Source organism: Mytilus edulis, chromosome 3 (assembly GCF_963676685.1).
Source record: "Mytilus edulis chromosome 3, xbMytEdul2.2, whole genome shotgun sequence".
NCBI lineage: Eukaryota > Metazoa > Mollusca > Bivalvia > Mytilida > Mytilidae > Mytilus > Mytilus edulis.
The window spans coordinates 34,822,980-34,850,582 of NC_092346.1; the positions used below are offsets into that span (position 1 = coordinate 34,822,980).

Consider the following 27,603-nt stretch of genomic DNA (forward strand, 5'->3'; position numbering starts at 1 on the left):
CATACTTTCACTTAAGCAATCTGCTAAAACAATTTACCAGTTGACCAGTTCTTTGGAGAAAAAATTTAACTGCAATTTAGTCAACTGTTTTAGCCTTTGCTATTGTGATACCACAAAGGTGACTGAATTACCACTGTAATTAAATTAACAGTATACTAATAAGCATTTATAAGTATATAGTATTTCGATATTTTTTTTATAATGATCAAATATTGAATTAAATTGTAAAGGGAGAATACAATAATATTTTAATATTATGGTAAGAGAGACAACTGCAACTTATTACTCTTAATTATAAACGGAAACGCGTTTTCTCTTATCTAGAAAATGTAATGTTTTATAATGGACTAATTGTCTACTAAATGAACTCAGTCAAATCCATATGCAGTTTTAATTAATTCCTCAATGAACTTTTAGCTTCAAAGTCGAAGGTAATTTTATGTTTGTCATTTTCATCATTAATGAATAAACTCATCATAGAAACCAGGACCAAATTGTCTATATACGCCAGACGCGCGTTTTGTCTACAAAAGACTCATCAGTGACGCTCGAATCCAAAAAAAGTTAAAAATGCCAAATAAAGTACGAAGTTGAACAGCATTGAGGACCAAAATTCCTAAAAGTTTTGCCAGAAACAGCTGCGACAATCTTTTGATTTTCTTGTTGTTGTTTTTTTTTTTTTTTGGAAGAGGGGTGCAGGCAAATTTAGAAAAATAACATTCTGGCCTGGTAAGTAAATAAACACAAAGTGCATGACACAGTTGTGTACAAAAGTGAAAATAGTTGTCGGTCAACCTGAAATGTGAGCGTGTATAACGTTATGATAGATAGAAATGAAAAGCCAATCCTCAAATACAACCACTTAATTTGAACTTTGGAGAATGATTGTCTCATTTGGTTATCATATAACATCTCTTTGTTTTTTTATCCTGAAGTATTTTTTGTTTTATCCAGGTTAGGATTGGAACTCATACTACTGAGATATCGTAGCATCAAATCGCTTGTACTATGCCCAACGCACTAGACCACTCGTCTACCTAGGTTCTACAATAACTTTTCGATGGCCTGGTGTTACCGAATATCCTCGTCAGCTTTTGTCTAGCGTCGTAATACGGTACATGATATATAAAGCATACAGATGGATGTTTTACAGTAAAATGATTAATTTTAAGAGTACCGACATACGATATAAAATTCAGGCGATATTTCTGTTTTAAAGTCATGTGGACAGTCTATTCCAATTAACAAATCATTTCACTTACACGACATATATAATGCGACAATGTTTATACTTTTATCTAAATAAAGATCTTACAATTCTATGTTTTTTTTTAAAGATTATATCTAAATAGAATAGCTTACAATTTTACTCAATATGTCGATACCCTTATCCCGGAAATATGTTCCAAAGAGCAAATATGTATCAATACTCCTTTTTTTTACTTTTTTTTATGGCAGTCCATATTTTAAACCATTCATTCCAGTCGACATAAAATTCAATACGTGCCTACTGTTTTGTTTATAGTTTTGCTCCTGAATATTCATGATAAATTGCAACTGAAATTCGGTGTGGGTAAATGCTCTATGTTGAAGACTTTGACCTACAAGAGAGGGACGACAGATACCAGAGAGACCGTCAAACTTATTAATCGAAAATAAACTGACAACGCCATAGCTTAAAATGAAAAGGACAAACAGACTAAAAATAGTACACATGACACAACATATAGAAATATAGAATAAGCCACACGAACCCCAAAAACTGGGGTGATCTCAGGTGCTCCGGAAGGGTAAGCAGATCCTGCTCCACACGTCGTGTTGCTTATGTTATAACAAATCCGGTAAATAGTCTAATTCGGTAGGTCACATTCATGAAAGGGGAAGGGATTGTAGTTACGACGTAAGGAACATATCCGATATCATCTGTGAAAAGGTTATCCCATAACGGTCAACCAACTCGTTACAACGATTGTTTGGTTTTTACACATTGTGACTTGGATGGAAAGTTGTCTTATAGGCATCCGTACCACATCTTCTAGATTTTATTTTAGCAAACAACAATCAATTAGTCATCTAACTTGAATTATTATTAAAAAAAATCTCGTATTTTTCAAGCAAAATGATAAAATCAAAAAATTATCCCACTTGTATCATTAAATAAATCTAATTTCATTATCAGGAATATCGACTATCTGTTCAAATGCACGTTCAGAGTAACTAACAATAAAACATTAAGAATTTTGGTAAACAACAGATAACGTCAGTCTCATAAGGAAACGTGTACATATATTTTTTTAGTATGCATTGACTTTTACTTGAAACATCATTATGTTTGATTTCATTGCGAGCATTTACGATGAGTTCAATAGAAAAATGTGATAAGAAATACAACAAAAAAATCAATGGTTATGTTTCATTTTGACTTTATTAATGCATATATCAACAACTATAAGAATAGAATAACAAAGCATTGTAAAAAGCCATAACCTTGTAATAAATGCATGTATACTGTTATGACATGAAACGAAGTGGCGAAATTCTATGGCACTGATGAGGTCAATGAAAGGGGAATGCAATTTTGACATGAAATATTATTTCTTCTTTGTTTTATCTTTACTCTTTTTCTTTTTGGTTGATTTAGCTGATTCACTTCTGTCTTTTGCCGATTTTTTCCCCTTTGGTCGCGGTTCTTCGACGATTTTTATTGTAACACGTGGCTTTCCTGGGTTTCCAGATTCCATAACTTCATCGTTTGAATTTTTATCAAACAAACGCCTAAAACAAGAATATTTCAAGATTATAATTAAAAAGTTATATATGATATTGAAATTGACTATTGCTTGAGTTTAATTATTTTTTAATTATTTGCAAAGAGCAATAGAAATCATTGGTATTCAAAAAGTTAGGAAACATATTTAACAAGAGGAAACAGGCGAAAAAACTAAACAACAGTATCGGAAAATTATTTGAACCCTTCTTATAAAACTGCATTTGATAACCACCAATCAATGCCTAATAATTAAAAGACAATCGCGACTGGCTAGTGTCATATTAGCAAATCAATTAAACAATTTGACACATTTATTTATTTGTCGATTAACAATTTTAAACTTCAATTTTACAGTAAACTTTAGACATTTTAGAAAATGTAATCAATATGCATGCAAATGTTGGTTATCCATAAACTTTTGGACCAACATGTGTTAAAGAATTAAGAGTTACAAAGTGGTTACCATTTGTTAAACAGAATCTCTAACTTTGAAGGTGGACATTATTGGTGCTTAAATAGATTCTTACCAATAATTAACATTTCCATTTTCTTCTAAAACTCTCATCAAAAAAGAGAAATGCTGTCCCTGGATATCAATGCCAGCACCCTGTTTAAATTGAAACCGAACAATTAACATTGGTATGGAACAGCTGTAGTTTACGTTTTGTATGTTATGCTCGTGTATGTTCAAACTTTGCGGAATTGATTTACATATGCGTTCTTCCTTCACAAGAAATGATTCGCCATCAATCGAATATGACTTTTTTCAAACTACGGTATACTACTGTTGCCTTTATTTATGTGGAATAACTACTGGAATCGACACAAATAGGTTAACCGGTATGTAGCTCGAAACTTGAAACATGTTTTACCGGTCTAAGATATTTTGATAAAAGAAAAGTTATCTGATCTACGATAGAAAAAAATACATCGTCTCCTATTCCCCATAGGGACATCTGACGCATGCATAGCAGAAGAGGCTTATGTTGTAAACGAATAGGGTTTCGCTCTTTTAAAAGTTCTATTTATGGATTCGAACAACGATGGCGCACTTCATCAAAATGGTGCTATTGATTTTTTGTTAACAAAAATTACTGAATGTAAAAGTATATCATACTTATTATTTAGAATACTAGACGCGCTTTAGTCTAAACAAGACTGCGAGTGGGTCTCGAAACAACACAGTGGGAAGGCCAACTTATAAAATTCATAAAAAGAATTTTATCATAAAAATTGCTCAAAAAACATTTAGAGACATAAAAAAGTTTAGAAGAAAGACCTCTGATCTTTTTTTCTCTTTGAAAAAAAGGGGGATATTTTGGCAATGAGATATTTAGGTCTTTAAAATAAGACATCCTTAGGTTTAGAAGAAAAGTTTGATTTTGTATACATGTAGCAATGCACATTTAACCGAATTATTAAAAAACTGTTCTACATTTCCCTAAGCGTCTTATACTGTCTGAAGTTGTATTTTAATATGGATCAGTAGTTTTTAATCTTAAATACCTTACAACAAAACCTCGGACCAAAACCCTTCTATTTAATCTACTATTTAGCTAAGACAGTATCGATTTTGTAGTAATACCTCCTTGATCTCTTTACGATAATTATGTTAATTCATTTCTAATTGAAATTTTTGCAGGTACCAATTATCCAATAATGACTTAACTGCTTTGTTTATCCTGGTTAAGTAATTATCACCTCAATTATCCCTATTGATAAGGTATTGCAGCAATTGCTTTAAGAATGAAGTAAATAAGCTCATAATTTATGACTTAAACAAATATAATTGGTTTCAACACATTAATGTACAGCCTTCAGGGCTTCAAGATTAATTGCAATTTGAAAATAAGTGTTGATTATAAAATTGATTGACCGATTTATTCTTGCAATGTGACCGTATGAATATATTATTATGATCAACGTTGTTGTAATTCTTCAAACAAAACTGTCATGTCCAATTTGAAGTAAAGCTTTATACAAAATTATATTCGGACCTTCTCATAGTTTTCTCCGTTTAGAACATGGCGTTTCGTTAATTTACTTCTGTACTTTGGAAAAAATTCTTGGTCTCCTCTGTGTGTTTTTTGTTTTATCTTTACGGTATTTTAGTGTATCATTGACGTTAAAATATTGATATTATTCAATTTACGATCTGTGTTCCCCTTTATGTATAAAGAGAGAAAACAATTAAAATATTTATAATAGAAACGCTGTCTTAAAATCCCCTGTACCAAGTCAGGAAAATGGCCATTGTTACATTATAGTTCGTTTCTGTGTGTGTTACATTTCGGTGTTGTTTCTCTGTTGTGTCTTAGTTCTCTTATATTTGACACTTTTCCCTCAGTTTTAGTTTTTAACCCGGATTTGTTTTTTCTCTATCGATTTATGAATTTTGAACAGCGGTTTACTACTGTTGTCTTTATTTATTTCCCTATTAGCTTAGCTTCCGGTTTTTATCGGGGTTCCTAGTTTCTCAGATTTATGTTTTCTATGTTGCGTTTTGTATACCGTCATTGGGCTATTGGTCGTTTTTCTGTGTAAAAATTTGCAATGGTAATGTTAAAAGGCTTACGCACAACTTGAGTCTTGTTGATTGAATATTTTCTCGCTAAGTGGTTCTAAATAGTAAACACATTTTGCCCAAAAATCTGTTGGTATGACATTGTACTTTGTACGGTTCATTTTGAATAAAAAAATATTTCATGAAAAATTAAATGCTTCTTTTGTAGATTTATTATGATCTAAAGACGTTGACCTAAGTACATTTTCTATGAAGCGCGTTCATTCTTCACTTGTGCACGCTTTTACAACCATATCAAGTAACTAAACGTAGCGTTCATTACTTGGAATTACATTTGTTGGCTTGTATCATGAAAACACGATTTCTATCTTGTTTTTCTTTTATTAATCATTGCACTTTTATTTGGAAGCTCGTGTTTAAAATTAAGGTTAATTTAAGAGTGACGCGGGATTGCTGTTAGCCAATCAAAATGACTTATTACAACGAAACTTACAAATAATGTAATTATTACTTTCTAAACGGTAGTTATCAATAACGAAACCTATGTTAGACATAAATACGTTTTTATTTTTATGGAATTGTCTTCAAACTGAAAAAAGAAGGAATTTCTTCAAATATAAATTATTACCGTTCATCCAAACCGTTTACAATTTATTCTATGGTATTTTATTTTAAAAAAATATCCCCTACCTAAGACCTTCTTATAATTAAACCTTACCTTTATTAAATCTTTGAAATCTACGACGGAAAGTTTTAGATCATTATCCACATTAAACACATCACACATATTGACACCACAATTATAAACATGCCGTTTGAAAGCTTCAATTGGATCTTTACGGAAAGCTGTCATTTTTGCAAATGTTTCTGGATCCGTTTGAGTGTCAGGAAGAACGCCTTCGTTTGTTATTTTCATATTTCGCTCAGTCATGAGTCTATCCTGTATTTTTTTAAATTCTATTTTAACCATGATATTCTGAAAAGATAATTGGAAGAAAATGTGATAAATATCAATAGTATCGAAAATGACTTTAGCTTTGTCAAAAAAGGCTGCCTACGGTTTGTTTTTTTAAGTTTTCTACATTTGTAAAATAACAGGCTTCTGACTTCTAAGGTACCTAGCTATACATACTGACATTTTTGTAATATAATAGCTCAATTGTTAAAAAAAAAATGGTTACCACTACACATTTGCAAGCTTGATTTCATAGAATAAGTTTACCTATACAAAGTTTCCGAGAAAATGTTTGAACATCTAGATGAATAAGAAGATTCCATTTTCAGCAAACTTATGTCGAAATTACATTAAGAAAATGATCAAATTGAATAAAATAACGCTATATTTTTAGTAAAATTCATAGTGAAATTAAACTTATTTGACTTTCTAAAATTTTAGTGCTGACTATCTATGATGAAATTAGAAAAAAAGTATGACCTTAAATGAAGGTGAATATATATTTGAATACTACTGTTAATGCTAGTTCAATAATGTTAATTCTATTTAAATATTTTTAATGCTGTGTTTTGACATTTGTTTTTTCGAGCGCCACTGATGAGTCTTTTGTAGACGAAACGCGTTTCAAAAATTCCATGCTAGATTAATACTGTTAACGAGGGTTCAATACTTACACTAAAGTCTAGAAGATTTATTGCACATGTTTCATTACTCTCAACGGCTTCCAGTATTACCATGGCACCGTCTGCATCAAATGGATTATTTCCTATCTATAAGGTAAATAGTAAAAATGATGAAAATACCGAACTCCGAGGAAAATCCAAAACGGAAAGTCCACAATCAAATGGCAAAACAAAAAGCTCAAACACATCGAACGAATGACAACAACTGTCACACTCCCGACCTGGAGAATTACTTGAAATTCTTTTTTGTTTCTTACAGTTCAATAGCAAAATTTTAATTATTTTGTTTTTTACATAAAAAGTCATGTCACTTTTAGTCAATGATATTATTCGAGTAGTTTCTTCGAGGTAAATGTAGAAATGTTTTGTTAGCAATAGACAACTTTCGAGTTCGATGCCTTTCTGTCAAAAACTTTCGTTTTAGTGAACATCATTCGTGCGTTTAGGGGCGTCGTCACTTCCGTTCCAATGTTGAACAAGTGGTTGGAAAACTATGACGCTATATTACAGGACTTTTTCGGCAAATTGAATTTTCATAATTGACAATCACCACTGCTGTCATCAGGGAATTGTTTTTAACTACCTACGGAATAAACATTATTTCTAGTTTATCCTGCACAATGACGATAACTAAAAAGCTTGATGAGATTTAACAGAGCAGGGACACAGGCGATCCCCTCTATCTGGTAAATGACGTCATAAAGGCGCGCATAATTGACGGGTTTTTCCGGTGAAGGACAAACTCGAAAGTGGTCTATATATCCAGTTTTATATACTAGTTGACGCTTTTCAATAAGGTCGAATGCCGACAGACAGAGTTGAACTTAGGCGAATTCAGTTATTCTTGTAGATCCCTGTTTGTCATTTAGCTGCACATAAATACAAGTAGTTAAACATACTTGGTTTTTAATATTTATGGTTTGCTTTTTTAGGGCGAATTCAGTATAGCGCTATGGACGCATAACATTTAAAAATGCGATTTTTTTTTCATTTTCAGACAATTCCGTTCATTCTCTTTTAAACAGTATATATTATCTGGCTATATCTTAATTTCTGCAAGAAAGATGAAAGAACAGAGTAAATAATCTGTGAGAAATATATCTGAAAATTAATTGAAATAAACAAACAAGAACAACTGAATTTTTCTAGTCATGAAAGGTTGAATTTAATCAAAATGAATGTTGCAGTTCAAAATCAATTTACTAGTAGTTGTTGTTTCTATTATTTTTTGGGATTTTTTGTTTGCCTTCTTGACCAATATAAGCTGAGGTGAAAACCCGTCATTATGACTCATTTGACCTTTAGGGCACATACTTTTAATATTTTAAGAGTATCATTTGTCTTCAGTCCGGAAGCTATACAGTTTGCTCCTTCTACTGGTATCCTATTATAGCTTATATCTAGCTCTTGTAGAGTCCTGTTATGTAAAAGGGCATCCATTAATGACTGCGCACCCAACTTTCCCAGACCTGCCATTACAAACCGAACACGCCGTAGTCCGACATTTTCCTACAAATTAAAAAAAAATCATATTTAAAAATGAACTGAATCAGACGAGTCAAATATATTAACAATAATTTATTTGAGTTTGGCTTCAACATATTTTTTTACTTGACACAGTAAGCGCCTTATTTATTACCAGAAATTTTAAAGTTTGGGAAAATATTTGTGTTGTCTTTCTTTATACATTTTGTGTTGGAAATATCTATTTCGCCGTTTTAAAAATTTATGCAATTTGATTATGCGAGAAATAGATTTCCGTTATATCTTAATATTATAAAATGCTTCTTTCTTCATTTTTATGAATATTGACATTGTCTTGATGAATTCATACCGCCAATCCTTCGGCCAGACATACTGCTCCTCTCGTTTTCCACGGATTCCAGCCTAAATCAATAATTTCTAATGTGTCGTTTTCTGACAAACCATCTCTGAACCATGTAGCGGCATTTTCTTCAAAGTGATTATTACCAAGTAATAATTCTTTTAATGACTTGTTACCCTGAAAAAAAGCATTGTACACACTGCATATCTTTGAATGGTGTCCTGTAAGTAAATTAGTCCTTATAACATTCCCAGATATAACGAAACCAGTCAGTTAAAATGCTAAGCCGCCTGTTTGAAATACAATCTTTCAGATTTAGTGTTATAATGGAAAGTGGATTCAAACGGTTGCATGACAATGCAGTGAAAGTTTTAAAAAAAATAACAGTATGTTTTTACTTTAACCTATATTAACTTCAATAAAAACAAATAGGGTTTGAATGACAATTATCCGTCAAATATGAATGATTGAGTGTTGCTTGTAAATGTTTGGTGCATGTTCAGGACGACAACAAATTAGTCTTGTAATAGTTACCATATGGGACAAAGGTCGGGGAATCTGATTTCCCCCTGAAATATGGGGTACATTGCATATGGACCGTAATTTAGCCTTGCAACAGTTCGCATACGGAACCTTTAAAGAAATGTCAACGAGGCAGCGGATTTTACGTCCCCATTGAAGAGCATTGTGTTATCAAATATAAGGATGTTAACTAGTACTGCAGGTCGTCATACGTTCATAAACAAAACTCATACCGTATATATCACTATACGATAATCGAGATAGCAAAATTTGAAATAGAGCAAAAAATCATAAATAATGGCCTTAGATACAGCTTATAACGTTTAACACACAACAGCCTTGGCAGGTGGAACTATGACATCCTCTGGAATAAAGGCTCTATAGAGTGTGACACGTAAATAAAGAAAGGTGGTTTGAACATTTGTGTGATTATATATAAAAAATCATTTAAACAGGGTTTTATTATAATTATGTCCAAAAATTAACCAAATTTCTTAAAACTTAAAATGTAATTGCTAGTTTTTTTTTCTCATAATATACTACCACTGGTTGCACAGCATAAATGTATTTATATCTACAGTTGAAATATGAACCCAAGATAATTGTTCTTAACAAATCATAATCAATTTCTTAAATTGCTCCCCATATTTAAGATTGATGTTTTAATTACTTTAATTGTTTGTTCTGTAACGTGGAAATAGTTTTCCAATATCCAGCTTCCTATTCGTAAAATTTATTACAATAATTGGTCCTTTGATTCATTTTCATGACGGATAGTTAGCCATTGGAATAAGTATCCATGATTTTATTAGCGTAACTAATCACAGAGTTATTAACTTGATTAAATTAGAAATAACATTTATGAACTGACGAGTATATATCAGATTTAGAAATATCTAAGAAAATATATATAAATCTAGAAAAATTAAAATCCGAAGTTGTATGTTGGTACACGAATATGATCGATGCCAATCTAAAGCCCAAATTATGCTGTTCCAATGATTCCTTCAGATGTTCATTGCCTTGCATTGGCCTTATCGTAGTGAAATTTTCAAAAGTTCAGTTAGGAAAAAAACACAACAAAATATTGGACAGGTAAAAAAAAGTGACGTTTTTGCATGAATTTCAATAGAATATTTCCTGAAATTACCATCTGAAAAGTTACGTTTTTTGGCACATTTGATAAATTTTTCATATTTAAGTTGAATCAGAGCGTTTTAAATGACTAAATCAGTTAAAATATTTCACATACACTAATCGAATCAACTGAAATAGACACTTAAGTGTTTAAAAAGTGTCCAAAAACTTTCGTTATATGAACCTGAAATTTGAGGCCAAAATCGGCCCTTACTCCTTTCTCCGTCGTTTAATATCAATATTTTACATTGATCGTTAAAACTTATGAAAATATTGTAGTGTTTTCATACCTTTAACACTTCGTAGAAGCTCTGTCCCGCAGAATCTCCAATCTCGTTATCTGTAAACAAACATTTGGTTTTTAAAAGAAGTTATAATTTTGATGAATAGGACATTACTTATTCATTTCGTATTTAAACTTCTTGTTAGGGAAATGGCAGGAGGACCTGATGCCATTCTCTGTTTTTACAATTCATTATCGTTCGTACGCTCTGAGGTGATTGTCTTTGTAATAGGTTTTTTTTAAAGATTTTCCTGTCCTTTGTTTAAGCGCTTATTTTAAAAATTATTTATTACCTCTAATGCTTGCCTTTGCTCTATTACTTTTGAAATTCTTTGTTTAGATAATACTTGTTTTTCTAAATACACTTGGATCAATTTTTTGTATATATTATATTTTTCTAATGTTAACTGGGAATAGTATAATGTCAATATAGTATGTCATAGATGTATATAGTCGTATTGAGCATTTGCCATGACGTTGTTTGTCTTCGTCTTCAGAGTTAGAGTTATACCTCAAGTATCGTCCGCTTATCGTGAAAATAAAATGTACAAGTTTGCAAAAACAAAGTATATAGGGCAAATCAGTACAGACAGACGTGTTGTTTTTCTTCTTATTATTGTATGCTTTCAATTTCTTTTCAAAAACAGTTATGGGGTCAGTTATAGCTACCATGAAATTTTAACATCAAATATTGATGGAATTGGGGTATGCAAATTGTATAAAATACTCAAAACATTAATGAAAATCATTCTGATGCCTGATATTGTCTTTCTGAGTATTTTCCATAATGATTGATTATCCTTTAAACAAACTTATTAATAAACTAATTTCAAATGTATTTAATCATAACCGATTAATCCTATTCAAACAGTTATTCGGTACCTCACCTGTAAGGTCAACTTTAATCAAGTTGCGATTTCCTTTAAGAAATTGACATAATGCTATAGCACCTTCTGTTCCAATCTTGTTTTCCGATAGCACCTGCAACATGCAATGTTTACATTAATCATGATTGTGTTTGGTTCTGTAGACTTCTAATTAACTTTACAATCTAAATTCACAGCTCAGAAAGTATTGAACATTGTGAAAGAATTAGACGCTTACTGTGCTTTCACTTTTCAACGAATAACTATGTTTTGAAAACAATGCTCTTAAACTTTGTATTTGTTTGGCTTTATAAACTTTTTGATCTGAACGTCACTGAAGAGTCTTATGTAGACGAAACGCGCATCTGGCGTATTAAATTATAACCCTGGTACCTTTGATAACTGTTTGTTTGATCATTGAAATACAAAAAAATGTTTTTTGACAATCTTAAAAGTTTGTTCGACCTATATTTCTAAAATATAACCTTCATTTGGTCTGAACTATTCCAAAATAAATCGTTATCAATGTCAAAACAAATGTTATTTTCGACATACTCTAAATATTCCTAAAATGACTTTTATAGAATATGTACAGAGCCAAATATATGTTAGGAATACAAATGCTATTTCGATTTATTTTGTGTTCATCGACCTTGAAACAAATGTTATTTATTCTTTTTATTGAAAGGGTATTTAAGAATGCTTATTTTAAAAATAAAAGAATCTTACCACTTCTGTCAAAAAGAGATTCTCTCGGAGAACCCTACATAAACATCTAGCTCCTAGGGGATCTATACCATTTCCTTGTAAGTTTAATATTTCTACATTTGTATTTGTCTAAAAATACAAATAAAAAGAAGATTCAATTCTTCAGATTAATCATGGCGGTTATGAAGTACACTGGCAACTACTTCGTGTATAATATTGACAACATACAACTATTAATACAAAAATGAGATGATGTGCATGGTTTGGTTGCCAATTAGACAGCTATCCACTAGGGACCGGAGACTGTCAGACAACGATGCAAGCAACAATGTATAAATCGCTATCAACAATAGGCAAAACCATGCCATATAGAATACTATAAAAGCACCGAAATAAACAAGAAAGATTATTTTATATATAATTCGTCTAAACATCATCCCAACAATGTTAGATCTGTAAATTTTCTCTCGCAAATATTTTGTTCTTCCCTCACCGGGATTCGAACTCATGCTACTGAGATATCGTGGCACCAAATCGACTGCACTGTATCCGATGCGCAAGACCACTCGACAGCCTAGGCTCCAATCAATAAATCTTTCGATGGTCGGATGTTACCTATATATATATCAGTCAACATTTGGTTCTGAAACAGTTTTTTTTATGACCTAGTCCAGCAATAACTTGTCAATTATATCATAAGATATACTTAGAGAACAAAATACATTAACCTCGCGCTTATCAGGCTTTCTTGTTAATCATTCTGCTCACAACCGACTATGTTTGACATATAGATCTGACTTGGAAAATACCCAGATGACAGGAGTAGAACCAGCCTAATTGACTTTAGACATGAGCTTCAAAGACATTAATAATGTGTGAAATTCTGCTTCACCGGAAGTCATGCCGCTTTAAAAGGCAGACGTGTTGTCAAATAAGACTGACATCCGGATGTTAGCTTTGTAAAAGTCAAAGATCCTTGATATTATTGTGATACGGTAAAGCTTATGATTAAAGAACTATTTCATGTAGAACTATGTGTTCATTAGAAAAGTAAAAGCTGCCTGCCAATATCGATTTTTTTTTCAAACTTCGTAAGTTATGAAGACCAAGTTTTATGGTTTCAATATTTGAAACACTGTAAAATACAACAGTAGTTTAACCGTTGAAATGATAGAAAAATATGTTCTAGATTCAGTAACATGCAGTTTCCTGTTACTGATGTACGAGGATTTTGATGGGGTGACAGAATTGGAAATGATGGTGAAAACAATTGAATACAGAAAAATTAATACTACTTATAACAATACTGATTTGAATAAAGGCAACAGTAGTATACCGCTGTTCAAAACTCATAAATCCATGGACAAAAAACAAAATCGGGGTAACAAACTAAAACCGAGGGAAACGCATTAAATATAAGAGGAGAACAACGACATAACACCGAAACGTAACACACACAGAAACGGACCAAGCATCAGACAAAACACCACGAGAATAACAAATATAACATGAAAACCAAATACATGAATTTGGGATAGACAAGTACCGTGCCACGTCTTATCTCAATTTCTCAAAAATAAGAGAAAACACAAACGACTCAACGTTAAAATGCAACACACACAGAAACGAACAATAATATAATGAGTAATGAACGACTACAGAATATAGAAACCAAAACATCACGTGAAAATCTAATTTTACCATCATTTTCACGAGAATTTGCCAGCGTAACAGTTGTTTAAAAGATAAACGGAAACTGCCTTAAAATTAGGAAAATATTGGACCACTCGTACGGACTTTCGTGCTACAAAACTAATTCATTGTCTAAAATAAGGATGATAACTTTTATGTTTTATGTTATATTTACTTTTTCATTTTATAGTTTCTTTGGCAAACTTTAAACTTTATATATGGTATTTCTTTTTCATGATAACACATAACTTACTGCAACACATGAAATATTTACCTCCAGAGGGATAGATATTGCTTTTATACTAAGTTGATCAAGACCGTGAAATCGAAGCTTGAGTTCTTTCTGTTCTAAGTTATTTACAATATATGATACAGGATGTATACCCATGTCACTACACACTTTCATGTATTTTTTCTTCCCCGTTGTGTCATGATAGTCGTTCTTCGAAGGATGTAACCATTCTGTAATATAAAAGTATTGGAGTTAAAAGTTAAGTTTTTCCTGTATATATTCCTGTATATATTCTTGTATATATAATATTTTTGAATTTTGATATTGAAAATGACAGACGACATGCATTCAATTTTTGATCTCCTGCCCGGAAAAAAATTGACGTCACATAGCAAAAATGTATTATAGATCAAATGGTTCTATATAAATGACGCGTATTTTACAAAAATGAATTAAACTCAACCGGGATAGCTCATTTATTATCAAAGTTGGAATCTCATGTATTCGTACCAGAAACTGCGTCAGTCAAATGTTCTGAAGAGCACACGTTTGAGGAATTTTTTTTAGTTTTCATTACACTTCCATTTCGTATTTGATTTGGTCATTCATCTATTTTGATTCGAGTGTCAATCATCAGTCTTGTGTAGATGAACCGCGCGTCTGACGTACCAAATATCAAATTATGAGCCATGAATCTTTTCTACTACCTATATATACTACGGTAAATTTATGTATTGTTTATACGGGTAACAACTATGAAAGAGGCTAGGGTTGCAAATGTTATTGCCCTTTTCAATTATCTTCGGGTTTTTACGATTCACCTACCTTCTTCGTTGACCTCTAAGTCGGTATCATAATCCTCGTCAGTAGATTGCACAGAACTATCATCCGAAACAAATTCTCCGTCTAAAAATTCATTATCAATAAAACAATCACCATTAAGTCCATTTAGAGTAATTTCGTCGGAACACACTTCTTGGCCGTTGCCGTTATCATCTCCAAAACTATCATCTCCCTCCGTGAGAAATACCCCTTGCCCTGTAGGAATGAAATCGTCTAGCGTAGGAGGTTTTGGTGCTTGTGGTTCTTCTTCGTCGCTATCTTCAGGAAGGGGAGACAATATTGAAGATCGCTTTTGTCTTGCGGTCTTTATCTTGTTGTTATTATTATTACTAGGCGCAGAAGATGTCACTTGTACAAATGATGTCATTCTTATTTAATCATTTTACGATTTTACATTTTTTTTAAATCATAATACGCATACAAATTCTGATATCAATTTCTATGTTGAAATGTCTAAATCTGAAAAATCAAGATCAAAATTAAACAGTTTAAATGTATTCCATAAAAACGTCTAGATATGAATGAATAATTGATATAAATGAGAATTTAACAACATGTATCAAGTTTAAGGAAAAAAGTTTATATAAGAATCAATGGTGTGTTCTGTGAAGGGTAAACATGATTCCGTTAGTTCAAATTATAGCCTTGTATATTTTAATTCGTTAATCTTGTAGTAATATAGAATTAGTCCTACATTGTAACTGTAAACTCCTTGCATGTCATTTTAAAAACTTTAATTTTATAATCGCCATGTGTTTATAAATACTTGACTACATTTTGAACAAAATAAACCACCTTTCAAATTAAACTTTTTCCTTTTTGTGTATACTTGACTACATTTTGAATTAAATAGACCACCTTTCAAATAATGAGGTTTACTTTTCAGGTATACTTGATTAACTTTTGACTATGGTCCTTTGTCTTAAATACACAGCATTGGAAGAAGTCAAGATTTGATAATGGACATATGTATCTATTAAAAGAGAGGCAAAAGAGCATTCAAACCTTTAATTCGAAAATAAACTAATAACGAAATTGCTAAAATGAATTAGACAAATAGACAAACAGATGTATAGAAACACAACTTATAAAACTAAATACTGAGAAAACACGACCCCCACAAAAAAAAAACTGTGGTGATGTCAGGTGCTCAGGATGGGTAACATGTATCGTACTTAAGAACAAGACACAACCATCCTGCATAAGTATTTCAAGATGTCATTTGGTTAATTGTGTCGTTGGGATTTGGTCTGGTTAACCAATAACCCCATAAATTCTCTTAATTTGTAAAATATTAAAACATTTGATACTCGTAAGGTTTTATTATTGCATATAGAAGGTTTGAAAACAAAAAAAACATATCAGCCATTTTGCCAGTAATATTAATAATATGAAAATTGTATTTTCCAAAAAAATCTACAAACATCGACCTGGAATCATAATTTTTATGATGAAACAGCATTATCTAAATTGTTTATCAAAAGATAAAAATAATTTTAATTATTATTTGTCATACTCTTTGACACAATTGTTATCAATAATCTATTCAACTATCCAATTTAACGTTGTTTACTAATTAAACATGGACTAATTGTTTTAACTTAAACCCACTTGTCGATTGTGTATACACAAAGGAATTTGTATATACACATTGATGTAACAAATATGACAAGATCATTAAATATTCGTCAATACACCGCTAGGTTGACAAGAAGAGTTGTAGCAACCTTCATGCATAGGTTATATCTTTAGGAAGATGGCGGTTGTCCAATAACTGATAGTCACAAAGAGCAAAGACCCTGGGAACATCAGCGTTATAACACCCTTCATGACTTTTGTAGTGGATCATAGATTTCTTTTATTTCGATAAATTATACCTCTACCCCAAGTGTGTCGAGATGATTCTTCTTTTAAATATAACAAGCAAAATTGGATATATTACGCTGTCTACGGTATTTTAAAAGCAGGGCGAACATTTTGTCAGTTACCATAACAGTCTGAAACTGAACTATGTAGAAGGTTTGAATTAACAGGGTCAAACATAAAAGAGGCATGCTTATAAAACTGAACTTAATGATTGATCATAATAATCATTTTTCTCTCCCTACCCTCTCGTTTTGTGTGTAACTCGTAGATTACTTTATATCTTAAAACAGTGCCTGCGTAACCGAATACTTTTTTTTGTAGGAGTTATCTCCCCAAACACTGTTTTCCTTGTGTCCACTACTCCTTCACAACCGTAAAAGATTATGACAAATTTATTTTATAAAATTGCTCGTTATATCCTTCGCATGATTTGTCCTATTTTGACCGAAGCAATATGAACGCTCCATATGAGAGTTATTTCCCCTTATGCATTTGATATAAGTGATATGCATTTCTATCTTGTAAACCATAAGTGATAGAGACCTAGGATCTTTTGATTTGAGGTCCTTGGTCCAAAAAAATGGAAATTAGGTCAAGGTCAAAGGTCAAGGTCTATTGTTATTTTTGAATTTGGCTTATAATTTATTTTCACTTATTCCCAAAAACCGAATAAGATAACAACAAATTATTTTTACTAAATTGTTAGTTACGACATGTCGTAACACGTAAATTTTGATCGCAAAGGTACGTTGAACGTAAAAGGGAGTTTTCTCCCCTTTTCTATTTAAAAATATGCGTATGGTGATATAACTCATGAACCAAATATAATTAAGACCTATGGTCTTTTGATTTGAGGTCCTTGGTTTATGACCTTGAAATTGATTTCAAGGTCATAGCTTAATTTGATTTTCAGATTTTGACCTTTGCTTTTAACACATATGTATACGTGATAAAGCCATGAGACTTTTGGCAAAAGGTATCAAACCATTTAACTTTGAAAAAAACAACCGGAAGTGATCCTGTGTAAACCGAAAGTAGCTAAAAAAAATTATTAATATAAAAGTATATAGAACCAGATATTTTTGGAATCAGTGTCAAGTAAATATTCAAATATTATCGGAAGTAATATTTTTCAAACCGGAAGTAACAAATTATCTCCCTTATTTAAAATATATTGTATAGAAACCATATATTTTGGGAATTAGCGCACAATAAGCTATCATTTGACGATTGAAATGACATTTTAAACTAAATTTTACAACTTTCATATTAAAACACATTGTTTTTGGTGGAAAGACCTTCAATTGTTCTCTGAAAAATTGGTTTTTAATTTTTATTATTTTTTTTATTTTTTTATTTTGTAATAGAAACTTTCGTATAAGTTTAAATCGAATTATTTAAGTAAAAACAAATGTGTGCATTTTTCTTGGATGCTCTGGTCTGAAACTATCGGTGGTCTTGATATATCATGATGTCGCTCTAATATGAAAATAATGAGACGTCACGTGGTACATGTATGATTACCAATGAAACAACTACCCATAAAAGACCAAAGGACAAATAAAAGCAACAGTAGTATACCGCTGTTTGAAACTCATAAATCGATAGAAAAAAAAGAAAAAAAACTCCGGGTTACAAACTAAAACTGGGGGAAACGCATTAAATATAAGAGGAGAACAACGACACAACAGAAACACAACATTAAAATGTAACACACACAGAAACGAACTAAGCACTAAGACAAAATCCGATGAGAATAACAAATATAACATCAAAACTAAATACATGAATTTGGGATAGAAAAGTACCGTGACATGTCTTACAGGTTTGAAATATGACGCTACAAGTTACGTGTGCATTAAATTAATTCAACACCCACAAGCTGCTATTTCAAAAACTAAATCGAAACTACGTTGAATTGTATATTCATTATACAAAAAATATTGAACTCAAAGTTTGACCTTCATGATTTTTTAGTGGAGAATATGTCATTATTTAAAAATCTTTCAATACGTAGAAATATGTGAATAATAGACTACAGTCAATGAAATAATTTGAATAACACGAGGTGCCATCGTCATTAATGAATTCTACCGCAACAATGGTGAGATCCATAAAATGTAATTGACGTCAGATGAGTAGAGTAAAGAAAAGATAGATTTAAGAAAAATCGGTGAATAAAAAATTTGATAAATTGAGGAAACTTTTTACCGAAATAAATAATACGTCTTTAAAGTGTTAATTTCAATGAGACGCAAATATTTCTTCAAGGTCTATGCTTGAATCTCGTTCTTGGTGTTCAATGTACTATTGAGACCTTGAGACGACATGTTTATAAACACCAAGATATCGTTTAATGAAATTGGATACCCTGCATTTATCATGCTTTTCAATAACATATGCTTAGATCGCTGAAAGACCCCTCCTAAATCATTGAAGACTACCATTCTGCATAGACAATACTATATTAGTGTGAAGTAGATAAACCCATTCGACCTAACACCAATAAGGTGTTACAGTATCTCAATTATTTTTTATTATACAAACTTCATTAATTTTGAAATTACAAGGAATTGAAGTTTCAACTCCCTCAGGCAAAGTTAGCTTTGATGGAGGGTAGGAGGGGTCCTGATCCGAAATCCCGTACTTAAAACACCAGATCCCGTAATTCCGGGCTTAAAAACACAAAATCCCGAGGTCCCGAAATTCGAAAAAAAGAATTCCCGGATCCCGAAGCGGTCAATCCGAAATCCCGAGCTTAAAAACACCCGAGGAGTCCCGATAAAGGTCCTATCCCCCTCAGCTTTAAAAGGATTTGGCTATTATTTTGTGTCATTTTTTATTATATATATAGCATTTCAACTGGTTCGGTTTACACATCATTGACTGTCAAATATTTGGCTTTGAGCGTTCCTGATGGAGGTAAATCCAGAAAAGCGCATCGGACGCATTGAATTTTAAAATGCGTGTTGTTTCCATGTTTTGTCATAGCTAGTCTATAGTAGTGTTGGTGTATTTTATATATAAGATATTTCCAAACGAGGACGACGTAATTTGAACCTTACAGCAGCAGGATCTCTGTACCCTTCCGGAGCACCTGACATCTTTTTAGGCCCTCATGATCAATTACACGATAACAAATTCAAAAATGTAAAAAAATATTTTTTTTTGTTAAATTGCATACAAAGATTGATACATATCTAGAAATATGACAACCCCGACAGTAGAGCTAATGTAGAGGTCCAAGATATCCGTTTTGATGAGAGGGATGTAAAGATACGCAGCCACGTCCAGTCAGAAAATAAACGATGCCATGCGTAGGTAGAGTGAATGTTATGATACCCTAGTATGAATTAGGGAATCGTTGCATCAAAAATTCACAGATTACGTTAAAATGCTGAATAGCTAAATTTCCGCATTTTATTATATTTTTCCGTATACAGTCCAAACTTAGTAATTCGTCATTGATCCCGGCCGACCTGCTTAAAATTACATATTGTATCTGATTTATTTAATATTTGGTTTCAGTCTTTCATTTATGAATAGAACCTAACTTTTGCGTAAAAATAATTGGTTAAAAATATAGGTAAATTTTCGATAAAAATATTAAGATGAATGACAGACCGATTTTGATACATTGTGCAACGATCGTTACAAACTAACAATATAGTATTAAATTTTCTTTAATTAATATTTTTTTTAAACAAATGGTGCTTGTATAATTGATTAAAGTGTACATTTTCTGCACTCAAATGTACAAGATAACGATCTAACTTTTCTTTCACTCTTTCAACATGACTTCAATGACGTTTGAAAATAGAGAATGATTTACATTATAACAAACTAAATTGATAAATTTAATCACAAAGGATAGTCTGACAGAGAAGGCTGAAGTTTTTCATTGAAATTAAAATACATTAAACATTTCATACGTGAGCAACAGTAAAAATATATCATTTTTTATTTAATTCATTTAGATTTTTTCTCGATCAATTTCTTTCTGTATTTATAAATATGCAAGTGTGGTCGCTTGAAAAACAATTTGTTTTCTCTCTCAGTAATTCAATGACTAGATGTAATTGATATCATATATAAACTCTAGAGAACATGTATTAAAAGTATAAATTATGTCAATCAATTACCACATGGTAAAAAATATTTACTGCCAAAATGGCGCAAAGTATAGGGCCAACTGTGCAAGGGCTGTAAAGCCAGTCAAGGTCGTTAATTTTTCCATTTGATGTTAAAAGTGCAACTTGTCATGTTTCATCAAATTGTGAAACACAAAATTAAATCTAATATATCAAACAATTCCTATTTCATCATGTAAGTTCACCTTTTCAACACAATCTCAAATCTTAATTTTCGTCCTTTAAGTTTAAAATGTCAATAACGTATGAGTATTATCATATTGAAATTCTATATCGATCTAAACTTAATTGTACAAAGACATGGTGATAACGAAAAAGTTCAATTTTCATTTAAATCTATCAAAGTGATTGAAATCTAGAAACATTTAAGTTGATTTGTAGATATCTTGTAGGTTTCACTATTTAATTGTGTTTCGGAAAAGTACAATTAGTGTCAAATTTTAATGTACTTGAAGTCATTATATCATTTTTGTAGCTCCTTACCGCAAGTGCTTTTCTCACCATGTGGTGCATTTACATATTAAAACAAGGGGTGGGGGAAAGAATTTACAGGGGGTAAACACTTCAAAGACGTAGACTTGAAAATAACCATGTAACACTAGAGAACGGTGGTCTTTAATTGCTGCTCTTGTCTGTCCTGAAAGTTACATAAAACAAGCACTTGATGCGAATGGGGATAGGAAATTTATCTTCTTTTGTTATTACATTGACAAGAAAGCACGGGGGTAACTTCCTATTATTGGGTATATGGGGATGTGCCAAAAATATGGGTCATAATTTTGCGAGATTTTATATAAAAATGACCCTCCTTTTTAATGACATCCTATATTAAAATGCATTCACGTTTGATAACTGTATATTGATTTGGGGTATGATCTACATATCATATATAAATTCAATCTATTCTTCTGCAAATCTGATTAAATTTGCACCTTTCTGCATGGAAGTATTTGACATTTAAAAATATCATATATATATTTTAAATATTGTATATAAGTATAGGTCATTCTTTCTTAAATATCTATATAACTATAGGTACTGAATTTCAGTGAATGTTATATTAAAATGGGTACGTTTTTTAGGCAAAAATGGCACACCCCTACCAAAATAATATCGAAGTAAGCAAGAAAGCAACTTTTCTATCTAGTCTCGATCACCCAGACGCATATTTAAATGTAGCGGACGCTCTACTTTGAAAAATAAAGCGGCTGGATGATCGAGACTACTTTTCTATCATGTTAACTTTTTTTGTCCTTATAAGCCTATAGGGGCATATTGCTGTGTATTTAAGGACAAAACACTTCAAAATAACCACGACAGAGAAAGGTGAAAATTATTGATGTTCTTCATCTTGAAAGTCACGTGGGGTCTTCAAACATAATGGTTTGGATAGGCAAGTGCCCAGAATATTTCTAATGATTCTATTCTAAAGAAAACCGACAAAGAAAGCAAGTTTTCACGGGTCAGTGTATAAATATAGGAAGATGAGTTGAGTGCCAATGAGACAACTCTCCATCCAAATCACAATGTATAAAAGTAAACCATTATAGATCAAGATACGGTCCTTTACACGTTGAAACTTGGCTCACACCGAACATCAAGCTAAAAGACCCACAGATAATTACTATAATATGTAAAATCATTCAAACGTGAAAACCAACGGTCTTGCCTATATAAAAAACGAGAAACGAGAAATACTTTTGAACCACAGTACAATGGCAGCAGTCCTTTTGCGCCAATTACTGTTTTGCAGGGTTATCATGTGCGCCAAATTATTATTTTCAAATGTATCAATTGCGCCAATATTCCTCATTTGCCGCAATTTACCTGTACATATATCTATCATAAATAGTATTGATTAATATTTATTCTTATTTTTGGCTTAAAAAGTATCATATGTTTGAAGATATTTTACCATGAAGATGAGCATCTGGAGAGAAATGACTTAAAATGCATAAGACAATCCATGTACAGAGAGAGGGAAGAAAACGTATTGCCTTGCTGAATATTTAATACAAGTTATGCCAAAAGAGAAGAAAATAGAAGCTTTTGCTGATAATGTTTTAGCCACATATGTTGATGACACAGTGCTTCGTTCCCACCATCCGTATGGACTGAAACTCAGTCTATCTACAACAAGACGTACCAGTAATGGAGCAGAAGCATTCCACGGCAATTATTGTGAACCGTTTTATGCATTTCATCCTTCAATAATTTAATTTTGGATGTAACGCGTCTTCTGATTGGCTGACGTTATTTTGTTATGAGCCCATAGACATAATTTAGTCATGTGACCGTGACGTCATCAACGTTTTTTCGTGGTTTTCTACGGTTTAGAATGGAATTTAGAATTAAATTATAAGAAATGACTGTAATATTTTTTGTGTCTATTCGAAATAACATAAAAAATGTGATACACACTGTTAAATAACCCGCTACGCGTGTTATTCAGTGTGCACCAAATTTTTTATGTTATTTCTTCATAGACAGAAAAAATATTACAGTCATTCCTTAAATGTTTGGGGTAGTTTTTTTTTTACAATAAAGTGAAGTTACAAGTAACTACATACATTACATTGGGAAGTACCCATGTACCAACATTTGACCGTATAAACTGTCGGTTCCAAGTCAGAATAAAGGAGGAGGGAAGTCATATATCTTTTAATTGGCCAAATCGTATGTGTTATTTATGGCGCAAACGTAGCATTGGAGATAAAAAGTTGTGGCGCAAAATGGCGCATTTTTGGCGCAAACGGAGCTCTCCCTGTACAATTTAGCATTTGAGTACTTTGATTGCCATTTTTAGTGTAATCATCAATCATTGTCTACCTCCCGGCCCTTTTCAGTGATTGAGATACAGAAACATGTTTCCCATACTACATCCGTCCGTCAGCAAAGACAAAGAGGACATGCATTTGTCTATTTGGGATGTACAAATACGTAGCCTCGTCTGGTTAGTAAGCCGATTTGTACCATTTCCGAGTTAAGCAGTACTGTTTAGTCCAATAGTCATGAAAATGTTCCTTCAACTTTGTACTTGTTTGGCTTTATAAATATTTTAACATGAGCGTCACTGATGAGTCTTATGTAGACGAAACGCGCGTCTGGTGTACTAAATTATGATCCTGGTACCTTTGATCACTATTTTTAAATATGCTAAAATTAGCATATGTAGGAAATTCAATATACATATAAATTATTGAGCAGTTGTAACTTAAAACGTTTTAACTGTTGATATTCTTCTACATGCAACACCACAATAAAAACACTCCTTTTTACCCTCCTAAGCTTATCTTATATTTACTTTGTGTAAATGAATTTTATGATAGTAGGGACAATGAAAATAATCCTTCATTGATATCATAAATAGACAAAAGATTGGTAATAAAATAGTATCATTGTGACACAAACGGTACATAAATAGTTTTGACGAACCCAGTTTACAAACAACAAAGACATAGTTAACCCCATGCAGGATATCAAAATAAGTTAACCAATGGCAATAAAAGTGTGGTGGTAAGAATGCCAATTAATTAGTAAGTTAACTGTTTGCAACTTCATATTGGAGACTCCGAGTTTTAAATTTACCTTCGTCTCTTTGAATTTTTCAATTTCTTTATATTTTTACAATCACAATGTTGTTATTCGAACGAAATAATTTTTCAGTGGATTTACAGGATTCATTGCTGTAAATAATGATACTGAACATAAACTAGTATAAAATTAGCAGACAATACTAATGAAACAATTAAAAATACGAAGTAGCAGAAAACCCGACAATGCCATGACAAATTCAAAAACGACGAACAACAGTCACAAAACAATACACAAAAAACTTAATACTTAGCAACATGACCCCAATAAAAAAAAAACCGGGGACGAACTAACGATAGGTGCACCAGAGAAGTGTAAGCAGACCATGCTCTGCAATAAACACCCGCCTATATTTGTTTTTACTTGAACTTCAACGGGAAAATGAGACTCAATTGTTGCCATTTTATTTAAGATCAAATTGTGAGTCGTTTTCTAACTGAGGAAGACAGATAGTAAAACCATTAAATCCGTAAAAATGTAAGAAGAAACAACAGAGAAAAGCAAAGATCACAAGGTCAATATATAACATCTATAAAGACAACACCATAGTCAAAAGAAACATGTCGAAAAGAAAAACGAGTCTGCACAACACTATATAAAAAAAAAATTACACGAATTTACGAAAGGAACCCAACCCAAAAGACAATGCTCAAATTATGGTGTATGTCATGGCTTATGTTCATTCAAATGGGGGTTTATTCAATGTTGTGAATAGGGGCGGATCCATGATTTTTTTTAAAGAGAGGCGTAAATTGCAGAAAATTTAATATATATTGCCAAGCGATGCGACTCGAGAAATGTTTCGGACAACTTTAAACTTAAATATGAAATATTTTCCATTCGAATTAGAGTGAAGTATGGCCTTTACCCCCCCCCCCCCCCCCCCCCCCCCCCCCCCCATTTTCCTAACACGACCCCATGAATACGCCACTGGTGAAATCAATAGATATGCATTTTTATTGTCTAGGTACTTAATGACATTCGTCCCATTTCGTGAATTAAGTTCTTAAATAAATCTTGAATGGTGCTAATATATAGGGTTATTAGTCGCAGTTGTAATGGATTAACTGTTAAATAATTATGAATTTGAAACGCTGAAATTATACGTGTTGCTAAAGGTTAATATATCACAACAGTATTTAATCTTTGATACAACGTAGAATAACTTTTTTAAAGCTTACATGTAGATCAGAGCTCACTTGATCAATCGCAATCGTTAAGTCTAAAATAGCTCAGTTTATAGTTAAATCTGTCAATACTTGGATATTTTGAAGAAAAAATATTTTTTTAATTTTTTAAGTTTACATGTAGATCAGAGCTTAATTGATCAATCGCAATCTCTACGTCTTAAATAGCTCAGCTAATAATTAAATCTGTCAATATTTGAATATTTTGAAAAAAATGACTTGTTTAAAGCTTACATGTAGATCAGAGCTCACTTGATCAATCGCAATCTAAAATAAGTCTAAAATAGCTCAGTTTTTAATAGCAAAAGTTAATCTGTCAATATTTGAATGTTTAGAAAAATACTTCAATCTGTTGTTTTCTTTATGAATTTCAAATATTATTCTTTTTTCAATTATAATAATCTCTGCCATAAGCCTTATATACTAAATCTGTGTCTGTCAATTTCGTGTCAATTTCATTTCAATTTTTATTTTTAATTAAATTGTATCCAAGATAAATTGAATATATGTAAATCAAATTGCACAAGTATTTATTCGATTTAAGTAAGTTTCGTAAATAACAGACAGGTGTGAAATATTTCTTTTGGAGAAAGGTTATGAGATACATAAAATAAATATAAATATAGTGCTGTCGGTTTTTTACCAGTCACACGATTAAACATGAATTTTGGTTTGACTTTTTCAGACTTTAAGACGGTAAATTTGAAAAAGGTACAAAATGTGATTGCTACTTAGACACCTCTCCATCCAAGTCATAATTTGTAAAAGTAAACCATTATAGGTCAAATGAAGGCAACAGTAGTATACCGCTTTTCAAAACTCATAAATCCATGGACAAAAAACAAAATCGGGGTAACAAACTAAAACCGAGGGAAACGCATTAAATATAAGAGGAGAACAACGACATAACACCGAAACGTAACACACACAGAAACGGACCAAGCATCAGACAAAACACCACGAGAATAACAAATATAACATGAAAACCAAATACATGAATTTGGGATAGACAAGTACCGTGCCACGTCTTATCTCAATTTCTCAAAAATAAGAGAAAACACAAACGACTCAACGTTAAAATGCAACACACACAGAAACGAACAATAATATAACAAAGTACGGTCTTCAACACGGGCCTTGACTAGCACCGAAAACAGCAAGCTTTAATTATAAGGCCCCAAAAATATCTAGTGTAAAACTATTCAAACGGGAAAACCAACGGTCTGAAAACGAAAAACGAGAAACACTTACGAACCAAATTGGAAAGCCTTTTCCTTTATCGGAGAAACAACATTTCGAATACTTTTAATATATACATTCATATAACACAAAATAGTCATGTATAACTATTGGATATCATTTAGTTATATATAAATTAATTTTAAAATCAAATATACTGTACTTACCATTAGCTTCCAGATATGTTTCGCACTAAAAACACACACTAGTTAATCTAACATTAATTTGTTAAAACCAATTGTCTTGGATAATACCGTCAGAAAATAATAAAATGTAATATCAATTCTTATTGTTCGTTGATCCAGACCATCAGCGGATCTTTAGATAACAGATCAAACCATCGTTAAGTAAATAAACAGTTATGTTGAAATCTTTATCCACTTCTTTTTAAATCCACAAAGCAGATTTGGATTGTGTATTGATGTTAAAATCACGTGTTCTACCGTCGATAATCTGACATTTAAAGTTTTATTTGACTGCATATCACGACAAACGGTATTATAACATGTGCAGATTATATTAGACA

General features: G+C 31.8%; 1 protein-coding gene across 1 annotated transcript; it reads right to left on the reverse strand.

The window, feature by feature from the left end:
* Nucleotides 1–2,406: 2,406 nt before the first annotated feature.
* On the reverse strand, nt 2,407–27,603 carry LOC139516307 (leucine-rich repeat-containing protein 74B-like). The gene is made up of 12 exons (XM_071306342.1): nt 27,245–27,603; nt 15,023–15,499; nt 14,240–14,427; nt 12,295–12,402; nt 11,587–11,680; nt 10,707–10,756; nt 8,767–8,934; nt 8,247–8,441; nt 6,924–7,019; nt 6,013–6,270; nt 3,298–3,377; nt 2,407–2,775 (listed from the first exon to the last, which is right to left on the reverse strand). Exons 2-12 carry the CDS (start codon nt 15,405–15,407, stop codon nt 2,592–2,594), a joined length of 1,806 nt encoding a protein of 601 aa, XP_071162443.1. The 5' UTR covers nt 15,408–15,499; nt 27,245–27,603; the 3' UTR covers nt 2,407–2,591.